At 47.0% G+C, this 19,204-nt stretch overlaps 2 protein-coding genes across 4 annotated transcripts in view; one reads left to right on the forward strand and one right to left on the reverse strand.

The window, feature by feature from the left end:
- Positions 1-299: 299 nt before the first annotated feature.
- On the reverse strand, positions 300-13,715 carry CCDC40 (coiled-coil domain 40 molecular ruler complex subunit). The gene is made up of 19 exons (XM_076354137.1): positions 13,483-13,715; positions 12,643-12,774; positions 12,072-12,243; positions 11,711-11,868; positions 11,107-11,190; positions 10,799-11,018; positions 9,802-9,959; positions 8,533-8,655; positions 8,043-8,164; positions 7,055-7,298; positions 6,764-6,946; positions 5,205-5,450; positions 4,221-4,434; positions 3,504-3,673; positions 3,289-3,380; positions 2,570-2,690; positions 1,705-1,893; positions 1,291-1,449; positions 300-658 (listed from the first exon to the last, which is right to left on the reverse strand). The coding sequence occupies exons 1-19, from the start codon at positions 13,579-13,581 to the stop codon at positions 413-415; spliced, it is 3,132 nt and encodes a 1,043-aa protein (XP_076210252.1). The 5' UTR covers positions 13,582-13,715; the 3' UTR covers positions 300-412.
- A 403-nt stretch (positions 13,716-14,118) lies between these two features.
- TBC1D16 (TBC1 domain family member 16) overlaps positions 14,119-19,204 on the forward strand; it is a 33,478-nt gene continuing 28,392 nt past the window's right edge. For 2 of the 3 annotated variants that reach the window (XM_076354138.1, XM_076354140.1), the window contains exon 1: positions 14,405-14,515. The gene's annotated coding sequence lies outside the window, so the exon portion shown is untranslated. Of the gene's footprint in view, positions 14,149-14,404; positions 14,516-19,204 lie in introns of those variants that run through there. The other variant, XM_076354139.1, reaches the window with a different exon arrangement.

A 19,204-nucleotide genomic window follows, 5' to 3' on the forward strand; every position in this document is an offset into this window, starting at 1 on the left:
GCCTGCGGGGCGGGCCCGGCCCCGAGCACCGCCCCGGCCGCGGCTCCGAGCGGGCGCCTTCCTCTTCCCGGGGCCGCCCCGGCCCCCGCAACCTGCCCCGCCGCCGCTCGAGTGCTGCTCGCAAGCAAAAGCCGGTGGGAGAGCGGGGCCCGGGCGGCCCCTCCGGCCTGAAAGTCAAGGCTGCAGCCGGCCCCTAAACCCCTAGGGCCAGGCCAGGTCAGCAGGGGCAGGGAAACTGATGAGCCTGCCTTCTGCAGCGAAGGGGAAATGTAAAAAGGAAGAAAAAAAAATTTACAATGCTACATCTTTAATAAATATTACAACCTTACACATGTTTATTTTAGTTATTCACTTACAAAGCCTGCAGCCTCTAGAAGAACAGATGGTTATATGTATTTTGTCCACGTCCCTGTCAGCCTTCCTGCGAGCCGAGCCTGGATTCCAAGCACTGACTGAGCCACTGGAGAGCCCTTTGGTGCTGAGGATGTTCTTGCTGGATCTGGTGGACAACGGCGTTAATGGTACGGAGCCGGTCCTGCAGTTTCTGCTGCTCGTTTCTCCAGGCTTGTTCAGTGCGGCACAGGGGAGTGTACTTCCCTTCCCTCAGCGCCTGCAGATGCTTCTGGCGTGTCTGGTAGGCCACAATCTCCAAAAGGTTCTGAGAAAAGCAACAGCGGAAATTGCTTTGACAGCAGACTACACAGAGAAAAGAACTAAGAAAATGACGTGATTCGTGTCACAGGTACTGTAACCATCATATTTTGAAGGGCTCCTTAAGGAGGATACTGCTATGAAGTCCCCATTATAACACCCAAACAGCATCCCCATTCTGAGTGCTGTAGAGGTACCGTCATGTCACAGAATTCCATAAATCAGAGAAATACCCGCGCATGCAAGGCAACCCTTGCCAGGACAGAGTTTCACCAACTTAAAAACTTCATAGGAGGTCATTCAAGACCTTGAGCTGGCTCTCAAATTTGTAATGTGAGTAGCCAGCTAACGCTCACAAAGGATAGTTGTTACTAGGTATTTTCAAGACACAAACGATGTCCTTCAGGCTGATGTTTCCAGGTGAATGCTGCCTCACTAAGGGTGCAACTGCAGCATCAACTCAGGACCACTATGAGCCCTCAAAACGTGCTCAGTTAACTTAAAGTGTTGCTAAAAATTACATGCCAAGCACGCCCAGTTTGAGATGGTGGCGAGACAAAGAGACAGGGAGCTGGCAACAGAAGAACGCAGCAGGTTCTGGTTTTGGCTCGCCTGCTGCAAGGAAGCGGATGTGCTCACCCATCGTTTCTTGTTCCGGAGACATTCTGCGTCTGAACGGAGGCCATCGGACTCAGCCTGCAGTCCGCGCAATTCTTGCTGCTTTTCCAAGAAGGTGGCACTAAGGGAGGCTTGGGTGCTCTCCAGCTCCAGGATAGTTTTGTTGCAATCTTGAGCATTCTAGTAAATGGAAGAGAAGGAAATGGCAGATTCTGGTTCTTTAGTTCACCTGCATTCCCGGCCATCTTCCCAGAACTCTTCTGTTGTTTTTGGTTTTTTTAAATGAGTTTCTAAAGCCTGCCCCCTGTGCAGTGCTGTACCCGTGCAGGGTCTGTGTACTGACACCCCATGTGCCTGTGCTAAGTGCGCACTGATGCTCGTTACAAGGCAAATACAGGCTACGTGAACTCCTGCAGCCCTGCTTTACTTGCTCACCTTCTGGGTTTCGCTGATCTTCTTTCTCAGCTCCTGTTTCCTGCGGTGGAAGTCGCTCTTGGTGATATGTTTCTTATCTGTTTTGTTCTGACCCTCTCCACGAATCGCTATCGCCTCTCTACGAGAAACAGATGCCTCCATATCACGAATCATCTTCTCCTGCTGCTTCATCAGCCGGCCATAGCGGACCTGCCATTTGTCAAGATATAAAATAGGCTGAAAATAACAAATGGTTACAAACGGCACCTAACTGAAGTCTTTTGTGTGGCGCACCCCATCAACATAAACCAGAGACACGTGACACGTAAGCCTCGGCAAGCCAAATTTGCCCTAAATCCAAACCTAGTTTGCCCTGTGTGGATCTGGAAGGCAGAGGGCTGGATTATCAATTTGTCTAAAGTAATCTTCAAAATGTTTCACTGGAACTCATTAGCAATAGCAAAAGCAGAAGAGCAGAAGTATCCCGAGAATGAAAGAGAAGAGTTGCTTTGCCAGAAAATAGAAGACTTCCCTAACCAGTGATTAAGATGATGCAATATTTAGTAATCAACATTTCTTTGCTTATAAATTGGGGTCACAGAATAAGGTGGCAGACATGTTACACTTTAAATAGATTTCTCAGGTGTATCTAGATTCTGCTGCAGCCTATTACGTAGCATGCACAAGGAACGCATAAAGTGCATGCATGCTGGATGTATTCAATTCAGTCTAGCTGCAGGGCGGTAAGATTTCCAATACCGCTATGGCCTTGAAGATGCTACTTCTCCAGCCTGTTTCTCATCTCCTGCCTTATGTTTCAGCAGCTCCACAGCTGAATACGTTGTGTGCAGCTTCCCCTCCTCAGTCCTCTTTCCCTGTGGCTTACTTGCATCCTATGAATCTCTGTTCTCATGGCTTGGATTTCGCCTTGTCCTGTCTCAGAATCCACCGCTGCACGCATCTCTCTTGTCAGCTGGATCTTTTTCTCCCATAGCATGATTTGATGCCTTCAATGACAGAAAGGGAAAGAGTGCCTTTGTAAACAACAGAGAAGATGCTCTCCCTGTGCATCAGTGGCAGCACACTCCCAAGATCGATTCTCAACACAGAGCTGAATGGTTTGGCAGAAACTAAGAATTTCCATACAGGACATATAAAAGGGCAGCAACAGAGCAGCATGAAATCAGAGAGGAAGCCCTGCAATTTAGAAAATGGCATGATGACTGTAAAAACAAGTAAGCCCAGACTGACAGGGGGCTGAAGGACGCCAATTAATTGTCCAGTGCAGCACATTCGCTCTGAGTTACTGGCAGAGGAGATAGCATGCAGAGTCTTCCCATACAGATCTCGGCAACATCCAGCACAAGCATGCTGGAATCGTTAAAGCCAACATCCTCTCAGCTCTTGCTGGTTCCAGAGACGGCTAAGGCACCTTTCAGTTTCTGCGTTTCAAAAATTCATTAAACTCCTTTCATCTTCTCCAAGGACAGAAGCACATTTGCTGTTGCTGGTTCAGTTTGATGACTGGAGAAGAAAGGTAACATGGACACACACACGAAAGTTCAAAGACTGTGGCACAAAGCAAAGAACCTCTCTGGTACCTACTCTGCTTCCACCAGGCTGTTCAGGAGTCTTTCCTTCTCCTCGGTCAATTGACTGTGCTTCTCCTGCATCTCAACTGATTCTTTTTCTGCTGCCTAGAGTTGAGAAGCATAAACCAATACAACATTGTCAGACTGAGAAAAATTTACAGGATCACCGTTTGCCTCTGAACTGCATGGGAGGTTGAGACCTGGAAATGAGATGTCAAGCCTCTGTACCTTGAGAGAGCGTACAAACTCGTTCTCTGTGATAATGTTGCCATATTGCAGCTCCTCAAAACTGTTGTTGTTCTTGTTGATCAACACATTCAACTTTATCAAGTCATTTGACATGTTTCTCATGTGACGTTCGATGTCTTTCTGTTCTTTTGTTTCCTGCTGAATTTCATCTACAAGTGAACAGAAGAAAGTCTTAAAATTCCCAGGAGCACTGGGTTGAATGCAAGCAAGGTGTGACAAACTGCTACTAGGCCAGACAACACTGCATGCGGAGCCACCTGTGTCCCACATACCCAGCCAAAACCTTTTTCATCAAGCCCAAAAATCAAATAAGGTTTTGAAGGAGACTACTGTGGAAAAGAGCTGGGTTTGGCCAAGGAAAGTGCTATCATTGGTGGGGACACTTACCTACCAACTACTTGCAAACTTTATTTAAGAAGTGTAACACGTGACATGGTCACTTAGGGTTCAACTGTGTCAGTTAAGACAGCAGGATCAATTGTTATAGGAAATAACAACATGCAAAACAGCAGAAGGTGCCTGGCTCTCAGCCCCCGAGAATAGTACTGGGGTCATTTGCATTATTGTTCACACATATATAGGAGCACTGAGGGCATTCTTTGGTGAAGGTCTAGCATTACCTGTCTGTAAGCATTCGCTCCTTTTTTTGTCCATTCATATATGAATATTTTAAGAAAGAATTGGGGAATGACTTACTTTCAGTGCGTACTTTTTTCTGCTGCATTATTGTGATCTGTTTCTTTAACATATCCAAGGAGGCTATTTGTTCCTCTCGTTCGTGTGTTAACTTCACCAGCTCTTTCTGCAGATTGAGCCAGTACTTCTGTAGTGTCATCACCTCAGAATTATATTCTTCTATCTGCTTGGTCAGCTTGTTGATCTCAATTTCCAATGGTCCCAATTCTTGCCCCTGTACGAGGGCAAAGTTTGAGATTAATCAGGCAGAAGCTGCTGGACCACTTGTTTATAGCATCATTGCAGAAGGCCGGTCCAACTGCTGAGATGCCTACTAAATACTTCAACTATACTGTTATTTTGTCAGTTAGTTACCTTCTGCCTCCATTTCCCATGAGTTGGATGGGACTAATAACTCCTGACCTCACAGGAATAAATGCAACAGAAGCCCAAAAGGTTCTCAGACTCTGTGGTGAGAGGGCCTCCTAAGTTCTTACAACAGGCACATCTGGACATTCAAAAGTTTACGAAGCATATGCCACAGTAATCATTTTTGCATTGGTATCCATAAAGGTCTTACAGCTCACAGTGCTAGGGACAGATCTGGGCATCATCTGAATGGGGACAACCATCAAGCGACTTAAGTCACTCCGCCTGTTCCATTCTCCCCTTGTCAGCCTTTGCAAATTTTATAATGAGATCCTATTTACTCCCAGAGCATTGATGTCATTCAACATTTTCATCAGGTGTAGACAACTCCCTGCAGAAGTCCAGGCTAGACACACCCTCGTTTCACAATTCCCTAATGCCAGCTCCTCTTCGCATGCATTAAGAACTGTCTGACAAATGTAAACATGTACATTAACTAGTGCAGCTTTTAAATCACAATACTGATGCCTAAAAGTTTTAACTATCCAGCACTTATGCAGTTACATCTATCAAGGGCATCTGTGGTCACCACAAAGAATAAAATCAAGTTTGGGATTGAAACGTAAACGTACATACCCCCTGCTGAGAAAGAATCATCTCCAACCTCTTGTTGTACTGGCTGATGACCCCTTGCTTGTTCTCAATCAGGAGACTGCACTTCGCAATCTCACTTTCCCTGCAGCTGATCAGATCATGGATATTTTTTATTTCCTTGTCCAGCTCACAAAGTGTTTTTTGGAGAATTGTCAGCCTGCAGTTGGTATGAGTTGCATTCAGAATAACCTGGGCCATATCATTCTCAACCTTGGAAAAATGCAGCTCCTAGGAATATCAACAGACAGGAAACAAATTACTGCTACCAACAGCAACTCATTGATTTGTAATGCCTACTTATCAAAGCACAGGAATCAGGGGATTTAGATTCTACTCCCAGGTCTGTGCTACAAGCCGTAAGCAAGCTACTTACCCTCTCTGTACCTTTGTTTCTCCATCTATTGACAGGAGATAGCAATATTTACCTCTGCCATAAGGCTGTTGAAAAGCATTAAGGAGCCTAAACATCCCAAAACCCTTTAAAGAGACCACACTCATCACTTCTGCAATTATCTTCCCTGCCCAGATGTCTCTAGTTACCTGGTTAACAGTAGTAGGACATTACTATATTGTACCTTCTCCACCATGCCTGACAAACGCATCCCTCACCTAACGACGACTGTACTAGCCAGAAAGTGTGGGTATGCCTTTTGTTTGAGTGCAGTATGAATGCAGCCGGGTAACATTCAAGAGCCCATCTGCTACTTCTGCACAGCCTGGACCACACTGCGAGAGGTTGCAATTTGGTCTTTTCCAAGTTCATAGTCTCTGCACTGTATTCTACTGTGCAACACAGATGCTAATAGGAGTCAATGCAGAGTATCCACTTGTTTGTGTATCTGTTGGAAAGGGGGGTGGAGGGGCCTTTCTCACAATGAAAGCCAACCCTGGAAGTCTTCTAGTTACTTAAGATATGCACCTGATTTAAGAAACCCAGGGGCAGGCTGAAGTAACCCATGGAAATACAGAGGTGTGAGCGTGTTGTGTTAGTGCCAGCCCACACAATAGGATAAATACTATGCTGAATCTTCTAGTTTTTCCTATCTGTACCAGTTACACACTCCCAAAGAGAGCAACTTATCATTCCATGAAGAACTGTGAGTCCAGTTTGACTGTTCCTTGGACTGTAATCCTTATTTGGAAACTGAGAGTATGCCTGTATCACATCCCGCGAGGCAATATAGAGATGTAAGTTAGTTTAATGTGGAGTATAGAAGTACCACATATCTACTGTCTTCCTGCAATACATACGAACTTGAACCACTTTATAGTAAACACTTCCAGGATTCATCATTCTGCCCCATTTTTTAAGAACAGAAAGAATAGTATGTTATGTGTCAGGCCTTTTTGGCCAAACTCTCTCACGTACACAAGAATCCTGCAATAAGATCACTGGAAGAACTAAATTGAAGTTGCAAACCCAGCAGAGCTTCAATTGCAGACCTGAAAACCAAAATGGAGACACTGACAAAACACACTTGAGAAACACTGCTTTAGGCTGTTTCCTTCCCCTGCCTTCCCAGACGGAAGAGAGACCATACCAGATCGGTTTTTCTCCTATGAAGTTTTGCAACCAGCTGTGAGAAGTGCTTTGTGACTTTGCTGGACATCATCTGGTCCTGAAGCTTTGCCATGATTTCATTCTCCATCTGCTCTTTGGCATCAGTCCCTTTCTCTATATCCTTACTGACGGACAGCAATTCATTCAGACGAGCAGCTTGATCCTAAAAGGTAGGGAAGACAGAGACAGGATCACTACAACTGTTTGGGGAAGGGGATTAAATACCTGTGTCCAATTCAAAAGGATTCTTCTTCCAAGTAACTCTTCTCACCATCTTGGTCCTGTTGAGGGCCTGCTCTGTCTCATGGAGAATGCGAGTATAGGTGCCAGACTCAACCTTCAAGGCCTCCTGCCTTGAAAGGCACTGGGCAATCAGTTTCTTTGTCGTGCTGGCATCGTTCTGTGAACGGCTCAGGATGGTGACAAGCGACTCATTCTTCTCCTCCTCCTTCCTGATCGACTTTCTACAGCCATGGATGTCCATTTCTAGGGACTTGAGGTCATGTCTGTACTTGCTGGAGAGGCAAAGAGGATGGAAAATCATCACAGGGATTGATTCATGTGCTGAACGGTCATCTACAAATTCCTCTTTTCAAACACGCTACTGCAGCAACAACTGACCAAGGAGGAAGATCTTTATAAAGACTAGTCTGCTGTGACAGTACAGAGCCACCAGAATATGGGTAGAGACATTAAGATTTAAAAGGAAATGTATGTAGGAAAATTAATTTTTTCTTTCAGTCCTGTCCCCACCCCCCCATTCTTACCAGGGTGCCACCATATAAAAGCGTATTGTGTGTTCTCAGAGAATCAGTCAGGCTTTAAGACTCCAGACCAAATAAACACTTCCTTTGGCAACAATAGGTTGGTTTTCCTGAAGATTTCTGGAGGCATCGCAAAATCCTAACCAAAAGTGATAGATAAATCTTTCTTGCTGTCTAGCTCTTTGGATTGGGAGATGTTGCAAAGGTGAAGGAACTCTTTTAAAGGAATAAAATATGAATAGAAAAACTCTAAACAGCTTTAAAAACCCCACACATTCTGAGGGAGAGTTGTGTTTTGGATAAAGAAAATAGTAACAAAGAACTGTACTTCTTATCCCTTAACCTTATTATGTCCTTTAGAGCAGCAAACTTGTTCTGTCTGACACGTCCTGCACATACAGTAGTAAACTTGACAGAAGACATACTGCCCCTTTTAAAATCCCTCCTGTCCAAATTATTTGAGGTCTCTCCTAGGACCGTTTTCAGATACCATACCTCAGCAACTCTTGTGTGGCAATATAGGCCTCATCTCTCTGCTTCATTCCAGCCAAGCTGCTATTCCAGTGGTTCATCAATCGCTTTTTCTCCATGTTAATAGCCTGTACCTCCGTACAAGCCTAGGGAAGAGAGAGTTGGTAGACAGGATGAATCTATACTGTGCTGAAAAACCAAACTCATGTTACAATGCAGTTTTTTTCTTCTGTTCATAATATGCTTCAATATGTGTCTGGTTTATTGTCACACCAGACCACAAAGCATAGGTCTGCAAGAAAAAAAAAACATGCTGAGAAGGTGGGGCAGGAAGTGATTTACAGGCAATTCTTAAGGGGGGGGGGGGGGGGGAAGAAAAAAGTCTTCATTCCTGCAAACAGGAACGAACCATACAGCTCTGGCCTAGATTGTACATACCACGCGAGCATGAGCCAAAGCGGTCAGTCCTTCCAGAGGGAACTATTAACCAGAAGTGAAAAAAGCACCCTCCTACCTCATTTACTGCTTGCCGAGTTACTTTCGTGTCCTCTGCCTGGGCCACAAACTGAGCTTCAAACAGAGCAATCTGTTCCTGTAGTTCGTAGGCTTTTCTTGTTAAGCGGTCTACTAGAAGATCCTAAAGAGTCAGAGCCAAACAGTTCAGGAGGAGCAATATCATCTCAGTCTTAACCAACGATATTCTACAAGAATAACATAGGCTAGAAAAGGGATTAAACTGGCAATTGGATTAGATTTGATTCCTACTGAAACTTTTCCATTCATACACAAATGACTCATGAATGTGACAACTTTCAAGAGAATGAGACCCTCTTTGCTGATTTTTTATTTTTCCATTTGCAGTAGTAAATTGATACTTCAGATCTGAAGCAGCATTCATTCCTGTCAGCATGGATTATATTGTGCCACCTCTCCAGCAGCTGGGAATCTTAATACTTTATGTTTTAAAATCCTTTGTTAAAAAACACCTACATCTATTTGATTTCAACTGCTTGCATGCAATTCTGCATTAATAATAATCGGTCTGTCCTGCTGCAAGCAGAGGGCAGCAGAGGGAGCTCCAGCACACCAACCGACTCTCTTCATTTTCAAAGTACGCTTTTCATTGTGAAACTTATTGTGACTTCAAATAATTCTCGAGACTTGAACATATGATACTTCTTCACTAAATCTAAAAGCAGCAAACTTTTTAGCAGGGCCTGTTGCGACAGGACAAGGGGGAATGGCTTTAAACTAAAGGGGGGTAGATTTAGACTAGATATAAGGAAGAAATTTTTTACGCTGAGGGTGGTGAAACACTGGCCCAGGTTGCCCAGAGAGGTGGTGGATGCCCCATCCCTGGAAACATTCCAGGTCAGGTTGGACGGGGCTCTGAGCAACCTGATCTAGTTGAAGATGTCCCTGCCCACGGCAGGGGGGTTGGACAAGACGACCTTTAAAGGTCCCTTCCAACCCAAACTATTCTATGATTCTAAAGATCTTTCTGCCCCCACACCCCCTTTGCTTGAGTGAAGAGTGATTTACTATTATAAGGCTGGTCAAAAACCTTTGGACAGTACATGCCACTATCTTGGTGGTGGGGATTCTTCTCACTTTTAGAAAAGCCTGTGGTTTTTTTCAATTATTTGGGAAAAATATCCCCACATATCTTCCATGACTCAGTCACTATAGCCTTCCTTCTGACAAGGCAGCACGTCCTCCAAGACTCACCACTAACTGTCATCTGTATTTATTTATTTATTTTAAAGACAGTTTTACTTGATACCTGTTTTTTCTTTTCCACCTCAGCCTGGACCTTCTCTGCCTCAGCCTTCTTTGTCGACTGTTTCATTAGTAAAATATTATGACGCATATCCTGGTCCATATTCTGCATGTAGAAGAGATGCAAGGCCAGGTTTTCAACCTGGGTCTGCATTGCAGAAACTGGGGAGAAGTATGAGAAGTATGAGAAGTATGTTTGTAGGATACACTTTAAACAGAGATAAAAGGGAAAGAAATATAGAAGCACCCAAACCAAAACCTGCACACATACCAGCTAAATCAGTCCTCCCTGAAGTAAAAATTTACATCAGCTTTGGAGTATAGCTCCACAAGCAAAGCTAAAAATCTTGGTAAGATTCCCAGCACACAGAATCCCAGGAAATCAAAGAAGAGGCCTCAGGAGGCAGTGAATGCACTCCTCTGCCCCAAAACAGAACTGTCTCTTTCTCAGTCTGTTGAATGCTTCTCTAAGTTTTTCAATAACCTGCAAAAACTTTCTAGGCAATTTATTTTAATGCTTAGCTATCCTTGCCATTGCCATTGTTTTACTGCTATCCTATCCAAATGCCTGCAACACAAAAAGAATTAGTCAAGCCCATTTCTTTGGCTGGAATGGGCTGCCACATGGATGGTGCTCTCATACTCCTGGATGCCCCTAATGACCTACCACCCTTGCAATCTCATCACACCCTTACAGAGACACAGGCAAACATAACCGAGTGATGGGAATTTTCCTCCTGCTAAGTCACAGAACAGCCTACCTGCCAGGAACAGTTTTAGTTTTAGTCCTAAAGACCTTCTAAGAAGTACAACGTAGCAACATGGTCTTAGGAACAATAGAAATTATATGCCAACCAGGAATATCTGTGAAACTTTTCAATGAGTGCATTATTCCTGATTAATTTTACTGTATTTTTCAATCCCATGCTTGACTTATATCCAAATTCATTTCTCCACATAGTGCTAGAATTAGGAAACATTGCAAGGACTGCCTCAGTCACCTTTCTTGCGTTCATCATCTGTGTTCTGACGCATTTTCTTGTAAGTAAGCCTGAGGCCCTCCAGTTCCTCTTCCAAGTGCCGACGTGCTGTGGCCGTCTGAGAACGGCGGTCATGGCTCTTCTCCAGTTCCATCTGCAGATGGGCCAGCTGCTGCTGCGCTCCGTAAAGAATCACCCCAAGCTCTTCTCTCCGTACTTTGCCCTTCTTCGTTGCTGTCCTCTGCCAACACAAGAGGAAATCAGCTATCTCACTTCAGCTTGGACAGGGATGGGCTGCTGCGGGAAGGCAAAGAAAGAATGCCGTATACCAGTTCCTGAAGCTCTAGGTTCACTTTTTCCACCTGCTTAGTAAGGTAGTTTTTCAGGGCAGCCTGGAATCTTCTCATCAGAGGCTGTAAAGAAGTATGATGTTGATAAACTTTAACATACTTGGGTAAATAAATTATGAAGAAACCTTACTGCTACTCCCATTATTAAATAAAACGTTATATTTTCTGCCATAGTCACTTGCATTCTTATTTTAGCTACACTCACTGTAACAAGTGAGAAGAGTTATATAGCGGGTATTTGTTGACATCAGAAAGTGACTACTGAGAACATTTGAAAGTCAGAAACATATGGGAAGAGCTACATCTGAGAACCCATCCACTCACTCTTGTTGCAAGTACTTGTCTTTCAGGAGTACTGAAGAGTATCAGGTTTGCCCACCATATTGCTCACTTCTGAACCTGCAACTTTGGGGTTGATATTGAGGCAGTAGACACATTCAGGAGTCAGTACTTTTGCAAAAGCTATTTTTAAACATGTAGTTTCAGCATACAGCTAGGCCACTGCTTACAATTTACCTCGCGCGTTTTATACAAATAAAAATATCAAGTCTGCAAAGAAGAATAAGATTTGAGGACTTCTCACATGTTCTGGATCCAAGACAACCAGTTCCGTTTCTTCTATGGTTTCTTTACTTCTTCTGCTTATTTCATGTTCCTCAGCTCCACGCTGCTGGCGTTCCTTTTCCCATCTTTGGTCACCACGCTCACTAGTAAGCTGACCAAATTGCTCAAAGGCAGACTCTGAATAGAGAGAAATGGGTTCTCCAATGTTAGCTGGACCAACCCCCCCAAAAAAAAGAAAAAGATGAAGAAAAAGACTTAGATTTCATAGTATTATGCCTCCAGTTGCATTAACAATGAAAAGGAAGAAAGGGAGAAAACTAGAAACTGTGCTTGATAGATGGTATTGAGTATTGTATTGTTAATAAGGAACTGAATAATACCTGACTCTGTGCAGCCGTTCAACTCCACTGACAATGCAGATGCCTGCAGAGGAGCTCCTGAAGACGTGCGGGAAGGGTTTCCTCTGTCTGTTATTGGCTGCTCCATGTCACCCAATTCAGGAGGACAACTGTCTAATTCCACTTTGTCCGAGAAAGTCTCAGGAGATTTTTCCTGGAACATGAAATCCATCACCTGAAACAGCTTTTCAGTCTAACTCTATTTGCCCCTAAAAATCTGCTTATTTCTGTCATCATGAGACATGAACAATGCAGACAAAGAATCAACAAGAGGGCCTTGTTCTAAAATCAGCACGCAGAAATACTGGCAAAGCTGTGTCACTCTGGATTAAAAAAAAATAATAATTTTACACGTATATAGCACAACAAAGGAACCTCTCCAGTTTTGTCAGAGTTTTTGTATACTTCGTGCTTGACCAATTAGCTTCTCTCTGTTCCAGTTCTGATTGGTTTTGTGTTTTCAGCAATAAAACTGCAACAGGAGAATTTACAGTTACAAATACTGGTCATGCATTCTGTGAATAAGATTATATATATTACTATAGTGTCTCACTTCTGCAGAACCAACGAACAGCTCTGTAGCTCCATAGACTCCTCTTTCTGCTGGGGGAAACGTCTCTTCTTGGTCCTCCAGAGGAACAGACTCCTCCTCTTCATTGTCGTCCCCGTTCTCTGCCTCTATTGCCTAGCATACAACACAGGCAAAAAGCAGAATAGCGGCACTATAACGGGTTGTGTACTTTGTTTAATGTTAACGCTACAGCATTGTAACAACTGCCTTTTGCCACAGGGTACAGAAGTTTAATTTAGAAGTTTAATCTCATTCGCAAAAACGGTCACCCAGCTAGCATTAAGATAGGAAAGATCCTGACAAAAATTCTACACACCACTTTTAATTTCACATGTGTTTCTAGCTCACATCTGTTTAAAAAACAACGCCCTTAGGGATTTATTAAAGAAAGTCATCCAGCTTGCACTACATGTAGCAAACTATTCTCTTCTTTCTTTCTAAAGAGACACTGTTTTATTCCATATCATCATTTGCCAAATTAAAATATTGTGCAGTACCAATGGAAGAAAAAAAACTTATCACCAACAAACCTCAAAAAAAAAGAGCCTGAGTATGTGCATCTATGAAATGTGGATAACTTCCTTTTTAAAGTGTCTAGAGCAGAAATGTGCTGTCTGAGAACTGAGTGAGAAACACCTACTTCAAGATGCTGCTGACACACAGGACAGTAACTAAATTTACTCTCTAGTGGCTTTTTTTATATGCAGTGCAAGACTGCTCGCTTGTTTTACTTCTTCCTATTGAAACTGCTTCCATGAAGACGTCGCTCTATAAGGAACGCATGGGAACATGCTGCCCCGTGAAAGTTTCAAAGGAAATCACCTCCATAGCGAGATGCGATGGAACTCTGATTATATCCCGCTCAGCGGAGCCGAATTCCACCCCAGATCCCTCTGCTGTGGCACCGGGGGCCTCCTCCATGGGGCTGGGGCTGGCCTCTGCCTGCAACCAGAGCGTCCCGCAGGAGACAGAGAGCGAATACCAGCCCAGCGCCCGGCTCCCAGGGCCCGTTAACCCCGCCGTCTGCAGGCCGTCCCTCCGCCGCGGGGCTGGGCACAGGCACAACGCGGGACCGGGGAGGCCGGGCGGTGCCGGGCGGCGGTGTCGGGCCGGGCCGGGCCGGGCGGTGCCGGGCCGCGGTAGCGGTGCCGGGTGGTGCCGGGCCGCGGTGGCGGTGCCGGTGCCAGGCCGCGGCGGAGCCCCGGCCGCGGCCCAGCCCCGCACTCACCCGCCGGCGGCTGCACCGTCTCTCCCGTTGCCAGGCGACGCGTCAACAACCGGTCACGTGAGCGCTGCGGGCCGCACCACCTCAGCCGGCGGAGGGGGATTCGGGCCGCACCACCTCAGCCGGCGGAGGGGGATTCGGGCCGCACCACCTCAGCCCGTGAGAGGGGAGCTCGGGCCGCACCGCCGCTGCCCGCCGGGCCCGGGCGAGGCCCGCGGCGTCCCGGCTGCCATGGCCGCGCCAGCGCCGGTGCGGGGCAGCAGGTAACGGCGCCGGGGCCCTGGCGGGGCGGGGCGAGGCGAGGCGGGGTGTGCTGTGCTGTGCTGTGCTGTGCTGTGCTGTGCTGCGCTGGGGGGGGGGGGGTGTCCCTCTTTGCCCTTCCCTCGCGGAGGCAGCCCCGCCTGAGGCGGCTGCCGGGCAGCCCCGGGTCACGCCGGCGGCGGGCGGGGCGGGGCGGGGCGGGGCGGGGCCGCCGGGCGGGCACACCCCCGCCGGGCCGGGCCGGGCCGGACGGAGCGGGACGGTGGCCCCCGCGCAGGGCCCGGTGGGGGCGCGGGGAACGGCGGTTCGAAGCCCGCCCGGGGCCGGGCCGTCCAGCCGGCAGAAGTTTCCCCGGGCTCATCTTTGCCGGTAAAAGCGCCGGGGCCGGGCGGGGCGTCGCTCGCTACGGGCGCGTTGAGCGGTGTGTAACGCCGGCTCCGTGCGGCGGGGCCGGGCCGGGGCCGTGTTTCTGGGCTGCGGTGGGCGTGGGCGATGGCGGGCGGCAGCGGGGGCCCGGCTGACCTCTGCAGCGGCTGCCCCAGCCCACCCGGGTCCCCGGGTTCCCGGGCCGGCTTCTCGTCACGCGTGTGACTGTCACACGGGTTCGTGCCCGGTGAAGGAGACGAGGCGCCCGGGTATCCTGCCCGGCACCCTGGCGATGCATCCATTTTTTTATCCCACTCTTTGTCTTCCCTTCCTACGCGCCCCCCCCCCCCCCCCCCCCCCCGCCGCTGCCTGCCGGAGCCCCCCCGAGAGCCCCGCGCTGCGTGGAGGGTGGCGGGGGAGGCGGGCGGGATGCTGCCCGCTGCCCTCGGAGCCCCCGAGGCGGTCGGTGTGAGCTGCCGGCTCGGGGCTGGCAGAAAGCGGAACGCGAAACAGTTCTCAAACTTTATCTTCTGCTATTTTGGAGTGGCTATGTACAGCTGGAGTATTTTTAGGATTTCCTTACTTTTGGGGAGGTGGTCTTCTCTCAAATTACCCCAATATCTACCTCTTTGTTTGCTGAGTTCTGTTATCGGCGGAGACATGAAGATGGATGGTCTGGATCCTTGGCAGATATTTGATGTATGGCCTTCAGGCGCTCCAGGGCAGGGATTATGTGTTGATATATTGCTCAGTGTGTTGCTGACACTCTGTAAAATAACTCTGCTTCTTCCTCTCTGAGGTCTGCCCATCTTTTCTGTTCTCGGGCTGGTAGCTTGTCTTGCAAAGGTATTATGTTCTTAGTTGCCACTCTGAATAGCAAGTAATAAAAATGAAAGATCTTTAGTAGAAATGTTAAGACCAGGACAGCTCAGGGTAAAGATCTCGGGCTTGCTGCTTCTTTTGTAGAAGCCTCCTTTAGGTTTGTGGGCTTAGAGGAGCTCATTCTCATTCTGGTGATAACTTGGCTAAAAGCAGAGAGGTCTGAAAGCTGCTTCTCTGACCCTGCGTTGGATTTGCTGAATATCTGGGTTTATTCTGTATGTCTCGCTGCGTGGTTGGCGTAAAGCTGGAGAGCCGGGATGGGGCAGAGCGTTGCTTTTCTCTGTCCAGCAGGCAAGAAGGGAGGGGGGCACGGTCCTGCCTGTGGCAGGGTGAAAAGGAGACTATTTCAAAGTGTCAGAGTGGCAGAGACGCGTGGTCTGATGTCTGTCGTGTTAAGAAAAGACTTTGCAATTAGTTCATCAATTCAGCTGTGAATTGGTTCCTGGGATTTTTTAGCTGCTGATATTTAGGGATCTCGTACTGTAAGCGTTATCAGACCACAGCTACAGGATGTTGGAAATAAAAAGCCATAAAAGTGTTACCTACTGCACAAGCACTGCAGTTAAGTAATATGAAATGATGTTTAATCTTGGGATGGAGGGACATATGGCACAAATAATTTCTCAGCACTAAAGCACGTGTTGTGGTTTGACTTTTAGTGCTGGAGGGGTGGTAAGCTTTTAGTTTGCTTTTTTTATGCCTAAGCAGGTGTGGCTGGGAACAGCAGGCAGGCTCCAATGATAGCATTTCATTTCCCTTTTTATCTCTGAGTCACAAACTTACAGTATTTAGTCTGCTGTCCCTTTTTTACCTTCTCAGCTGAGATGCATCTGAGTGAAATCTGTTCTACTGAAGTGACTGGAATTGGAGTTGTGCGAGTGTCAGGATTTCAGCCTTCGCTGGTGACTGCTGTTACTTTTCCTTTACTCTGTACTCTGCGTGCCACTGCTGCACCAGCAGGTCAGCAATGAAAGACTTTTTGGTGACCTACATAATTCTCCCCATGAAATGGGATGACTTCAGAATGGCTCCCTATGGTAAACTTTTTTCCTTGATTTGGCTAGGTCATCTTAAATAGCTCCAGCTAATAGCTAGTAGTTTTGAAAGCTCCCACCCCCCCACCCCCCATTGTAGAGGTATTGCAATACAAAGGGAAGGTCGTTACAAGGGCTCTCATGTATACATAGAGAAGTATAGATCAAGTGAGTGACTAGCTGAGAGTTGCACAGAAAATCCAGTCAGAGGACTGGAAAGAAGCTGTGAGTCCTGACTCCCGGGCTCCTGTACTCCATTTCTGGTCGCTCTGCTTTCCAGCCCACTGTAACCTGTGCTTAAGCTACCAGAGATGCAAACCCTGCATTTGCTTTTCCCAAGGGGAGGAAGAGGCAGGAACTTCTGTGCTGTTTGAGACCTCCCCAGTGCAGTTATTAAGTTATTAAGGGCAAAAAAGAAAAAAAGCCTGTTGCGTTTTCCTTACTTAAGGCATTTCATGCTTAAATTTGGTGCCGATGTTTGACAGCTCTTGCTTCTCCTCTGTGGCCAGACATGCTGTAGGTCTCATGTTTCGCTTCAAGAGCCCTGTAGCTTGGCTTATTTTGCTTGTAAAGCTGTTAAACTCTTGCACAGCAAATTTGCCCTTGGAGCCGCAAGACCCGCTGCCAGGCACAAAGTGCTCAGCAGTGTGACTTGTCGGCTGCAGCCAACCCCAAAGCGCAGGCTGTCATATGCCTTTTATAGGCTAAATTTATTTGTGAGAGAAGCCTTGCTGCCTTGTGTGCTTATGAACGGCTCCGGTGTCAGCGTGTGCTGCGCAGACCGGGAGTAATGTGCTGGAGCCTGTGTCAGCCCGTGCAGGACCCCTGCATTGCCCTCCTTTGCCGGAATACAGGAATCTCGTGCAGCCGGAGGCAGCAACATTTGGTCCAGCAGAATCTGCCAAGGTGAGGGTGCGATCTGCCAAGCCAAACAGGATTTTGTTGTTGATCGGTTTGTGAGAAGGGGAAGGGCATTTCTAAGGGAGGTGAGCAGCCGGTGTTAATTTGAGATGCTGCTGGCTGGAACTGGTCAGGCTTTTGTGAAGAGGCTCCTGGGGTGATTTCAGGAGTTGGCTCCCCAGCACGTTTGTGAGATCTTGTGTAGCTGAGAAGTGCTGGCATTGACTGGGAGAGCAGCCAGGGGCTGTGCGAACAGACTCGGTAGCTGTAGCAAAGATTTTTAGTGGCGACAGTTGATGTGTGGGAAAAGAAAATGTATGTGTGCTTAATAAATATTGGCACTCAGCAAGAGCTTATCAGCTAATTCAGTGCTGCAGCTTCTGGAGAGCTGGGTTGTCTCTGCTACCTTGGAAAGAATTCCTTCAGATCAGGGGATAAATAGAAAATTAATATGAAAAATACATTTTTTTGAATGGTGCTAATTTAATGCTGACTTAGCTGTAGGGACAGTTCCTGCCTGCCTACCCAAGCTCGTGCAAGAGGCAGCAGCCATACCTGCTTCTCCTCACAACCCAGGCCCCATGGACCGTGTGTGCAGATGTTGTCCCACACAGAAGAGGGCTGAGAATAGAGCAAATCCTGCAGATTTGGTCTTTTTCTTACTTGCTGGTTTCTGTTGTATGAACTCCTGTCTTCTGGGAAGGAGCGGCACATTCACAAGCCGTGTTTCAGAGACTTTTAGGGTTGTACAAGTAGACTAGGTGACCTTCAGATGTACAGTCCATCACCTGGCCCCAGCTGGGACCGACTGCCACTGTTTCTGTGGCCTGTCTTTGAAGCCGCGCAGTGATGGAAAAGGCCTCTTCAGGTTGCCCTATTCTGGTACACCTGCTGTTAGAATGACTGAACTAGATATTCCTTGCCACAGTTCAATTGCTCTATGACTTCTCCCGTCCTCCATAGACAGCTCTTCCTTTTTTTGGCAGTGACAATTCACATGTATGAAGACTTTTAATACATTTCCCTTTCTTTAATCTTCCCTTGGCAATCTCTTTCCGTGCCCCAGATCACTCTCGTCACTATCCCTGAAACTGTCCAGTGACTTGCATCTGTTTTTCTTTAATGCTGCAACCAAAGCTACACAGAATTCCCTAGCCTGTGGCAATGGTGAAAGGATTAATTTGAGTCCTGCTGATGATATTTATATATCCCAGTATATTTAGCTATTTGTTTGCAGCATCGTAGTGGACCCTTTTAGGTTTCTGATGCATAGCTCTTCTGCAAGACAAATGCAGCAGACTAAATTTCTATGCTGGCAGGACATCATATTCTTCACCTCCTGTCTTTTTTTTTTTGTTGTTGTTGTTTCCTCTTCCCAACCTGCATGTGCGTACCTGCAGCGCCGTCCACCTGCACATCAAGGCAGTGCTGAAACAACAGGTGTTCTGCAGGATCAAAGTGATATTTCCCTTTAAATTCCTCCTGCTTTCCAGGGAGCAGCTTTTGATCTTTTACCTGTTGCTTTGTCCTTTCTCTGCTAGGTAAAAGCTAATTAAATGTTGCCTCTGTTGGCAGAGAAGTCCTGCACCTCTGCCTGCATTCCTGAGAGCCCCTGGAGAGCTGCAGTAAGACATCACACAAGCTCTTCTTTCATACGTGCATCTCCATCTGCTGTCCTTAGTAGGAAAAGCTCGCTCGTATTTTCTGAGGAAGCATTCCCTGGTCAACAGCCGCAGCCACCTGATACCACCTTCCTCCTTTGCGTATGCAGGTTTTGCGCTTTTAGAGTTCTGATGAAATAGCTGACAGAGCTGAAGGTCTGGATATCCAGGCTGGTTTCAGTCTTGACAGCAACGGAGCATAGCTGAGCAGACCG

This window comes from Aptenodytes patagonicus, chromosome 16 (assembly GCF_965638725.1).
Source record: "Aptenodytes patagonicus chromosome 16, bAptPat1.pri.cur, whole genome shotgun sequence".
In the NCBI taxonomy this organism is placed as follows: Eukaryota; Metazoa; Chordata; class Aves; order Sphenisciformes; family Spheniscidae; genus Aptenodytes; species Aptenodytes patagonicus.

Excerpts from the sequence above, each read along its gene's own strand:
- CCDC40 (XM_076354137.1), bottom strand. The coding sequence starts at position 13,581 with ATGGAGGAGGCCCCCGGTGCCACAGCAGAGGGATCTGGGGTGGAATTC. Across the intron at positions 9,960-10,798 it reads AGATGATGAACGCAAGAAAG|TTTCTGCAATGCAGACCCAG; the intron begins GTGACTGAGGCA and ends ACTTCTCCCCAG. Across the intron at positions 5,451-6,763 it reads ATAGGAGAAAAACCGATCTG|GAGCTGCATTTTTCCAAGGT; the intron begins GTATGGTCTCTC and ends TGATATTCCTAG.